The sequence below is a fragment of the Montipora foliosa genome, chromosome 2, assembly GCF_036669935.1.
Source record: "Montipora foliosa isolate CH-2021 chromosome 2, ASM3666993v2, whole genome shotgun sequence".
Classification (NCBI taxonomy): domain Eukaryota; kingdom Metazoa; phylum Cnidaria; class Anthozoa; order Scleractinia; family Acroporidae; genus Montipora; species Montipora foliosa.
The window spans coordinates 52,292,022-52,302,021 of record NC_090870.1 but is presented as its reverse complement, the minus strand read 5'-3'; the positions used below and the strand labels follow the sequence as shown (position 1 = coordinate 52,302,021).

Sequence of the window (10,000 nt, the reverse complement as noted above, 5' to 3'; positions counted from 1 at the left end):
TTCTTCGATCCAATCCACATAGCTTTTGTCTTTGTCGCATTTAATTTAAGACCTAATATTTCACCGAAATGTTAATACAATGCAAAGAAGCCTTAAGGGAGTCTATATCACTTAAAATAAGTGTTGTGTCATCGGCAAATTGAGATAGCTTCACTTCTTGAGAGTTTGGACGAGAGACACCTTTGCACCCTGGAATATAACGGAGTTTCAGTGCTAACAATTCGACAGAAAGAATAAATAAGTATGGGCTTAGCGGACAGCCTTGCCGTACCCCTCTTGATATTTTAAAGTAATTAGTCATATAGCCTCCATTCATCACTCCACTTTCGACATTGTTGTAGAGGACTGTAATCCATTTCCTAACAGCTGGTCCAAAGTTAAAAGCTTTTAGAGCCCTATGCAAAAAATCCCATTCTAGCGAATCAAAAGCCTTTTCAAAGTCTACAAAGAGAAAGATACCAGAAATATTATTGCGTTCGGTGTGCGACATTAAGTCGTTTAGAAGCCTAATATTTTGCCCTATATACCTTCCTTTAATAAAGCCAGTTTGGTCAGGATGAATTAGTTTTGGCAAGAAAGGTTCCATACGGATTGCTATGATTCTTGCAAGAATTTTATGGTCCACATTAAGAAGAGTAATGGGTCGCCAATTTCTTAAATCGTTTAAGTTCTCATCGCCCTTGGGGATTAGATTGATAATTCCTCTTCGTTGCGAAATCGAGAGTTTGTTTTCTTGAAAGGCTTCATTATAAGAATCCAACAAGTTGGGTCCGATTAGTTCTATAAAGGTTACGTAAAATTCGTCGGGAAAGCCATCGTCACCCGGAGTCTTGCCCTTTTGAAAATACTTAATAACATTTTTAATTTCTTCAATTGATAAGTCGTGTTCCATTAGATCTTGTTCTTCCTTTGTTAGCTTAGGCATCTCTAGCTCTTCCACGAATGAGTCAAAGTTAGCTTCATTCAAAGTTTCATCCTCCACTATTTGACGACTCAAAAGTTGTGTAAAGTGTTCCTCAATTTTGTTACCTATGTCCTTGATATTGGTTAATGGCTCAGCAGGATTCTCAGTTTTTAGTCCCTTGATTAGTTTCTTTTCATATTTTTTCTTTTCTAAATTAAAGAAATATTTTGTTGGCTTTTCTCCCTGCTCTATCCAGCGAGATTTAGAACGAAACATTGTCTCTCTGCCTTTCATGTCATATAAATATTTCAGTTGCTTTTTAGCTTCTTCATATTTATTCAAAGTATTGGTATCAAGGAAAAGGTCGTTACATATTTTCTGGTCTAGCTCGTTGATTTCATTTTGCAATTCTATTTCTCTTTGTTTTACTTCTCGCCTTTTTTTCTTGGAGTAGGTTATAGTTAAGGCACGAATTTCCATTTTAATCATTTCCCAAAGTAATCGTTTATTTTCAAGATCCTTATATTTTTCTAAAATTTCTGGATATGTCCTGTTAACAAGTTGAACGACGTTTTCATCCTCCAACAGCTGGTTATTAAATTTCCGGGACCCTGGGCCCCTTTTGAAATCTCCTTGAATTTCTAGAGATAAAAAAGTTGCCTTGTGATCAGGGGCAATAGACACACACCCCCTCCCCCCCCCCCCCAAAAAAAAAAAAAAGTAAAATGGTTGGCCCCTTAGAACTGAAAATTTGGAAGCGATATCTTAACACCCGTCGGGACAGAAGGTCCGAGAAGTTGTAATTTTGGCTTCAAAATAAACTCCTAGAAATGGAGTTTGAAGATTTCGCGTGCAGTTCACGGTCTGCCGAAAAACTCCGCCCCCTACTTAAAAGCCAATTCTGCTATTAAGCTTGAGCGTTCGGGCATGTTCTAAGGGCCGATTTACACGATACGATTTTGTCGCATGCGACAAGCTCACGACAGGCCTACGACATGACTTACGATTGTCGCAGCGTTTTAAAACATGTTTTAAAATGCTACGACATTTTTTCTGACGTACACAACAATCGTAAATCATGCCGTGGGCCTGTCGTAAGCCGTTGTCGCATGCGACAAAGTCGTACCGTGTAAATCGGCCCTAAGGCACCCAATCCTTTTACGTGTGGTTGACATGATACGTCAATCATTTCTCGCGCACAGGTTATGGCGGGAAACAAAGAAAGGCAATTTTAGCGGTTTAAAAAATTAATTTTTTTCAGAATTTTTTTTCGGGAAAATATTCTTCACAGCCCACCGATTCAAGATTTGCAAAAACAAAAAATTTGAACGAGACGCCCAAACTTACCTTTAGCGAGACCTTAAAAGACAAAATATAGAGCGTTTTTATATGGCCCTTTGTTACCATGGTAACTTAAACGTCACATTAATGAGTGCATCTTGTCAAGCATTTATTGATGTTTCATATGGTATCATAATATTACAATTAAGTGAAACCGTTGGATAGATTCAATCCTTTCAAATAGTACAGTTTGCTAAGACTTGTACTTAAAAGTGTTAAAACTGGTTTTAATTACGTTAACTATCTCAAGTTTATGCCATGTATGTTTTTAACAAGTAATCACATGATTTTCTCGTGCAATTTGGAAGACGTAAGCATTAGTAAATTTTTCGAGGACTACAAATAATATTGCACCCGCCCTACGGACAATTTAATCGATCTTTGGAAAAAAATAAAATCTAACTGAATCATTCCAAATTTCGACGGAAATCATTTGATTACCTGTACGGATAAATAACTTATTCAACTTTGTGGAGATAGGACGCAGCTCTTTACAACCTCTAATTTCATTGGATCCCTTTAAAACGCAGCACTATTTTTTTTAGAGTTAGGGTCCATTGTATCTTTTGTATCGTTCTTTGTGTCCATTGTTTTCTGAACCAATCCCGAGAGCCGTTCGCGTTGTAATAGCTGCGTACTGACCCACTTGGTGGCCAGACCTTTTGAATTTTGATGGCGCTTGGAACGTGGGTAACTTGCTGTCAGAAACGCGTAGGTAGCGGTGATAAGAATTGAGACACTCGTGCAAAACTGCAAGGGCCAAAACTGCGATCACAGATCCACTCAAACCTGTTCAGTTAAAAGATAAAGCAAGATTTCAAACGCACCATGGATGAAAAGAAAGAGAATATATATTAAAAGTCTCCTTGTTCTCAATTCCTAATGGGTACCGCGTAGACCACTTTTCGGATACGGCGGCCATTTTGAAATCGCTTGTTTCAAACAGCTGTTATGGGATTCTAAGGCCTACAATCCCATAATGGCTATTTGAAACCGTGAATGGATTTCAAAATGGCCGCCGTATCCGTAAAATGGTCTATGTCAACTTTTTATCGTTATTGGGATCTGGGTATCGTCGCGGTCGCATCGATATCGTCGTGACATTTTTATTGTTATCGTTGTATCTTTGTATCGTTGTTGTATCGTTGGTATCGAGCACTAACTTTGTATAGTTTATTCATACGTTGCGTTGTTACCTGATTTGATTTGATTTTGATATCTCTCCACTTGTTGAAACATTACATGGGAGGTTACTCGAATAAAGAAAATAAGAGGAAAATGCAGTAAAGGGGCTAAAAGTAGAAAACGTATTAGTTTTCCCTTATTATAGTCTCCTTATAGTGGCCGTGTTGTTGCGCAAGAAACCGTACGGCCCTCCACAGTGCTGGGGCCGTTTCTTTCCCCAGCTAAACCGAGTCGCCTCCTGACACTTAGCGAGCAGTGTGATTAGTACAAAGACTTACCGTTCATAGACGTCACTTTCCACTGTCGTATTAGAATTTTCATCTCTTCGATAACAGAACTAAACGTCATGGTTCTCAGTACGAGCTGTGGACAATTGACACTTAATTAAACCTTTATTACCCAGTACACAACAACAACAACCTCTGAAGTGTTCAATTTCCGCAATGATCAAATGTGTATGTGTTATAATTGTCTGTACTCCCTGTTTCTATCTCCTTCTCACCATCTTTTTTTTTCAGCTTTGCAACTACTAAGAAATAAATCAAGTGAAGCTATGATCTTCGCAGTTATGAGAGCAATTTTTTCAATTGCGTAGAGAAGCTTGAAAAATTCAGGACTTCAACGGGGTCCTGAATTTTTCAGGCTTCTCTACGCAATTGCAAAAATTGCTCTCATAACTGCGAAGATCATAGCTTCACTTGACTTCATATCCGCAGTTCATATATGATTCATTTCATATACCATTTCATCAAGAAATAAATCACCTTGCATAAAGACCAAATCGCATCTTCCAAACCGGTTTTATCTGCAGGGTTTCGCTCGTTGCGCGTTCCTCAGCACAGAGCCATCAATTTGATTTTTTAAATAATATATATTCGCGTCCTAGGGTTAATACGACTTGAATTTCTGGGAAGAAACCCGTATTTGTATACTCATCGACAAGAGAGGATGATTAAAAGAAGGACAAGCTTTCTTGCGCTTTCTTTAATGAAGACGAGGACAAGAGCCATAATTTCGCAAAGGCGAGAATGCAGACACAAAACAGTGGCAATCAAACTTGAAATTAATGATATGTAAAATGCAAGTTGTCACTGACGGATTCACTAACACTAAAATAATTAAGTCGCTTTTTACCTCCTGCTATTTCCATGGCCATGGATATACATACATATCATTCCGTTTGAACATAAAAAGAAAAAAAAATCAAAGATATAATTTTTTTTTGCCATGACTCTTTAGGCAACTAAACGGTGACGCTCGTAAGTTTATGAGTAAGACGCTTTCATTGTCTATATGGTGATTTCAAAAGGGCTTAGTTTTCGTGTTGCTGTGTTTTGCATATTTTTTTTTTGTATTGTGGTCTTAGCTTCAGCGGTTTTTAGGTTGCACGATATCTCACTACTCACTTGATCATCAGTTCGGAACTGTAAAATGACGTCCAAAGACAACAAATACTAGAAAGGAAACGTAGATTTTCGTGAGCCAGCCAAAAATTTCCGAACCTTAAACCCATTCACAACATTCACAGTGGTGAATGCATGATTGGGTAATGGGATAGTTGATTAGCTGTCAACGGTCGAGGAAACGTTGAGATGCTTTTCTCAAAGAAACGAAAAAGAAAAAGTTATGTCATTATGAGCGATTTAATTTTTAGCTGTTTTACAACTTCAATTTCCAACAGATAATCCAGTCTCATGGTATGCATAGCAAGGCATAAAGAAAGTTAAATACCTATGATAGGCCTAAAATTTTAAGTTTCTGTAGGGTTCCGGATGAGCGGTTGCATATATAAGTATTGACAAAGATGGTCTCCAAATACGTAGAATATTGTCAGTTTTGAGTGACAACAACTGTACCGAAAGATGATTTGTATTGATAACGAATTTGGATTACTTCTTAACACAAAGCAACTAGCCAAACAACCCTTGGCAATCAAGCCCCTGGAATTCAATGTATTTGGGCATTAGAAGTGAAGTGTTCAGGTATTTGTTTCCACATGGGGAAAATGGTTAGACCATCATCACGAATCGTATAATGTCAACTCATTCAATTATTAATTCAGGTTGACTGGTTGACATTATTCGATCTAAAATGAGTACACGTTGCAAAGATTTACTACTAAAAGGCTGACACGATTTGACGCTAACATTATATAGCCGACTGAAAAACAATACAATCAAAGCTTACTTCTGTGGCGGATCGTGCTCACTTACAAAAGTCTCTCTTCACTGGTTACCTCTTCGGGTTATTTCCTCTGGTTGGCTCTGGCAACGATCGATGCCAAAGACCGACACACTAGATCTGACAAAAATTGGCTGTAAACGTGAAATACAGTTTTGACGCGGTACAAAACAAACGTCAATCAAATGTTTAAAAGAAAATAATAAACTGTCAATAGGCGACAACGCCTAGACCTTATTCATAAATGGCGGTCACATTTATAATTCTTTTGTCTACGTGCAAATTAGCCTACCAAGCCTCATTTTAGAGCAAGAATTCTTTCCAATTCACTGTATGGTATCGAGGCTTGGAAGGCTAATTTGCACTTGGACAAAAGAATTATAAATTGGCCGCCATTTATGAATAAGGTCTATTTGATCCGTGAAACAGTGTTACCAAGAAGGGGAATGTATGATGAAGACCCCTAGATACTGAATGAAATTAGACTCCACAGCCTTGGTTAAATTTAATTTATCCCTCGATATTGAAACCCTATCAGAGACACAAAACACTATTTATTACACATAACATGAGAATTTTATTCCATAAAGCTCATTTGTACAAATCTATACGCCTCATTTTCACATGCCAATCACTCGTGCATCTCGTGCAAATCGCACTTCGTTATTGAATTAAATTAAATTTGCATTTGGTTCTATTGTTAGTGAGTTTTTGTTTCTAATTTGCGTTCAGAAAACTATTTTAATGAAAATTCTCGTCTTATGTGTAATAAACAGTTCACGACATAGAAAGTGCTTTGTACGGGGTTTTATTCACTCGTTGTTTGTGTCAAAAACCCTCACTCGCTCGTTCCTCGCTCGTTCGGGTTTTTGACACAAACAACTCGTGAATAAAACCCCGTACAAAGCACTTTCTATGACGTAAACTATATATACGAGGCGTGTTGGTTACTTTGTCGTCCGCGGTTAGCAGATGCGGCTGGCAACTGCGGTTAGCAGATGCGGCTGGCAACCGCGGTTAACGAACGCGGTTGGTGGACGCGCTTAGCGGTCGCGGTTAGTGGTCCTGTCGTGTTCGCAGTCGTGGTTAGCGGTCGCTGATAGAAAAACGTATCTGCTTTTTACTGGGTTGCCGTATGGCAATCCCAGTCGGAAAGTGGGTGACATTTGTTCGGTATTCTTTTTTTTTTTTCCGTGTCGGTAAAAATCTTGCCTGTCACTCCCCTGCTAAGTGGTATCTTTGTGCATAGAGTCTTCTGCTCGTATTTTCTTAGGATAGAGAGGGTAGTAAAAAGGCGTAGATTTCTCTGGTGGACACAGTAGAATGATAAACTTAACCGGCAATGGCGTCGAAAGTCATGTAACACGAATGGCGTTTTAGTGGATCTTGGAACAAAATATACCCTTATGAAGCTCAATAATGGCAAGTCATTTGGATACTGAACAAGACAGGCGGTGGAATCTTAAAAGCGACGAGTAATGGACTTCGACAACAATCTGTCGCCCGTGGAGCCGAAATCAAAGTGAGCTGCATTTCTAATTTTACCAAGTGTGCTGTTACGTAGAACACTGAAACCAAATGGAAAATTCTCTGGTAACTTATGGGTTCAACAAAGACAGAGAACGAATCGAACACCTTAAGTGGATCTGTGATCAACTCTGCACAGTCTTCAGGGAAAAAAAAAATTGGAAATGTGACACCCAAGAATTATTTGAAAGAAAGCTTGTCGTCTATTTTGTGCTTCATTATTCAAGGAAAAGGTTCTTCATGGAAACGGTTTGATCCTGAAATTTTAGTTTGTTGTAATATTGCGCATATTTGACACGATTGAGTTTTTTCTCTTCACGCACGTAATGAAATAGGAAGGGGTTTTTGCCTCTAATAGCAAATATGTTCAAGTTGTTTGTTTCAAAAAATTGTTCGCTGGAAAAGATGGCCTTTATCAATTCATCATGTTTTATGATATGTGTGCTGGATAGTTTTTATGGCAATAGTAAAGCATTTTCTTGTTATTCAAGGAAAAGGTTCTTCAGGAAAGGGTTTGAACCTGAAGTACATGGTAATTTGACACTATTGAGTTTCTTGTCTTCACGCACGCAATGAAATAGGAAGAGGTTTTCGCCTCTAAGAGCAAATATGTTGTTTGTTTCAAAAAATTGTTCGCTGGAAAAGATGGCCTTTATGAATTCATCATGTTTTATAATATGCGAGCTTAACTGGATAGTTTTTATGGCAATAGTAAAGCATTCTCGTGTCAAAATGAGGTTAGCGTTTTTCTGTTGTGCTAACTTAATTAAATATAAATATACATTCTGCCTCGTGTGTTTGTTATTCTCGTTAACCAGCAATGGCGTCGATAGTCATTGCAACGCGAATGGTGTTTTAGTGCATCTTATGTTGTTTGTTTCAATAAAATGTTTCGCTGGAAAAGGATTCTGTGATATTGTCTGCCTTTGTGAATTATAATATCATGTTGTGTATTGAATTTTCGAGCTTAAGGTTGAAACGTGATACGGGAGGATATTTTTAGTATTGCTCTGTAAGCGGGAAAGGTTTCATGAAAATAAACAGGTCTGTTGGAAGCGTGCTTGAGTTTCAACAAAATGAGACCCAAAATCAGCAAAAAATTGTGACGCCGGTGAATAATAAAGTAGCTGCTATTTCCAAAATGATGGAATTACCTGGTGATAAATAACCTCGTCTTGGAGAGTAAATTTTTTTTTTCAATGTGCTTTATTGGCTTCCTGCATTACAATGGATTACAAAAACGGTTACCTATATAGCTTAATGTACTTTACATCGGTTTCAGAAGCACTGACGTTAACATTTCTCTTATACATGATTAAGTAATTTCATGTATGGTTTTGCGCTTAAACTGGGAGGAGCATTTATTGTAGCTAATATCTAAAGCTTTCTATTCTGTACTTAAATAAAACTTTATTGACAAAGACAGAAAGGTGAATAGCTTGGTTTTGCATCTTACTGGTGTATATGTAGTATTTCATAAATAGGATTGTGCAATTAAATTTCTTCAGTATTTCTTTTTCATATGGGCCCGATGGGATACCAAATAGTTTCTCTTCAATTGTTGGAGCAAATTTTGAGTTGTTGGCGGCGTTAAACCATTCAATTACGTTGTTTACGAAAATCTTTACTAATCGGCAGTTAAGAAAAGTATGGTCAATTGAATCCTTCTCACCACCGTAGAGACATTCATCGTCTGTTTTAATACCATATCGATGAAGCTCCTTTTTAGTAACTACAATCCTATGAAATTTTTGACTTTGCAGAAACAATGGTGGCGATTGTGATCTTTGTTTTGAATTCTCTCATTTATTGTCAAACTTTATAACACTTACTTACTCACTTAAGAAACTTACGAAAACCCGGTATCTTGCCATCATTTGACACAGATGCTTCACTGTTTGGCAAGTAAACATGCCGCGGTAACTTAATCACGACGCCCGCTGAATTCCGGCGCTGTCACTTTCGATTTTGCGATTTATTTGTGCAGCCAAAACGTACAATAACAAAATTGAGCGTAGCAAAAATCTCCCAAAATGTTTGTCGCTGATCGTAACTGTTTATATCCTATATTCACGGTTCAAAATTAATGTTGTTTTCATGTCGTAAATATGTTATTCTCGAGTGACCGTCCTGGAAACTTCCTTCTGCTCTTTCTAAAAACTGTGTATCAATATTTATTTACTTTTGCCGCAATATTTGTTTTTGCATAAAGCAAGCTAACAAAACCTTGCTGAGTTCGCATTTGTTAGCGTTAATAGTACTTTCGGTCCAATGCTTCTGTTTTACGAAGGAGTATATGTTTTTGGTCACCCATCTCGACACTAACCCCGCCGAATAGGGGGATTTTTTGTAAACTTTAGTATTACAAAGCTGTCGGATGCTCAGAGGGCACGCTTAAACTTGTGGTGAAAAGAAGTTTATCAAAATGTCAGCCCAGAAGCCAATTTTTCTCAGTTCCCATTTATTTTCTTCAATCTTTGTGGGTTCAGTACTTTGCTACTAACCGCATGTCTTCTCAGGCTATTTACCCAAGACTTCTACCATGGCACTACAATGATAGATAATACCAAAACAATATCGTGCACTGTTAGAGCTACATATTACGCAAGGACAGATCTGTTTCGTCGTACAAACGTGTGAGGACCTGTGAGCCAAAGGGCCTCTGCTGATATGACTTCTGGGTGACCCCTTAAATGGTCTTAATGACCCCCCAACTTGAAAAAAATTGTCTGGAACGGTGCACGTACCACAGGCAACCCAGTGTACCCTCACGGCGGGTCTAGTTGATCTAAATACATGTACATTGTAAATAGAGAAGATATTACATGACCGCGACAGTACGACACGACAGTTCGGCATAAA

General features: G+C 38.0%; 1 protein-coding gene across 5 annotated transcripts in view; it reads right to left on the bottom strand.

Moving 5' to 3' along the window:
- LOC137993528 (protein SLC31A2-like) overlaps window positions 1–5,866 on the bottom strand; it is a 13,018-nt gene extending 7,152 nt beyond the window's left edge. Inside the window, exons 1-4 of one of the 5 annotated variants that reach the window (XM_068839444.1) lie at window positions 5,618–5,849; window positions 4,837–4,884; window positions 3,709–3,793; window positions 2,905–3,034 (exon numbers count right to left, since the gene is read on the bottom strand). In XM_068839444.1, the coding sequence (XP_068695545.1) occupies window positions 2,905–3,034; window positions 3,709–3,778 (200 nt within the window). In that variant the 5' untranslated portion in view covers window positions 3,779–3,793; window positions 4,837–4,884; window positions 5,618–5,849. Of the gene's footprint in view, window positions 1–2,904; window positions 3,035–3,708; window positions 3,796–4,564; window positions 4,812–4,836; window positions 4,885–5,617 lie in introns of those variants that run through there. The other 4 variants (XM_068839448.1, XM_068839443.1, XM_068839445.1 and 1 more) reach the window with 4 other exon arrangements.
- Window positions 5,867–10,000: the final 4,134 nt, after the last annotated feature.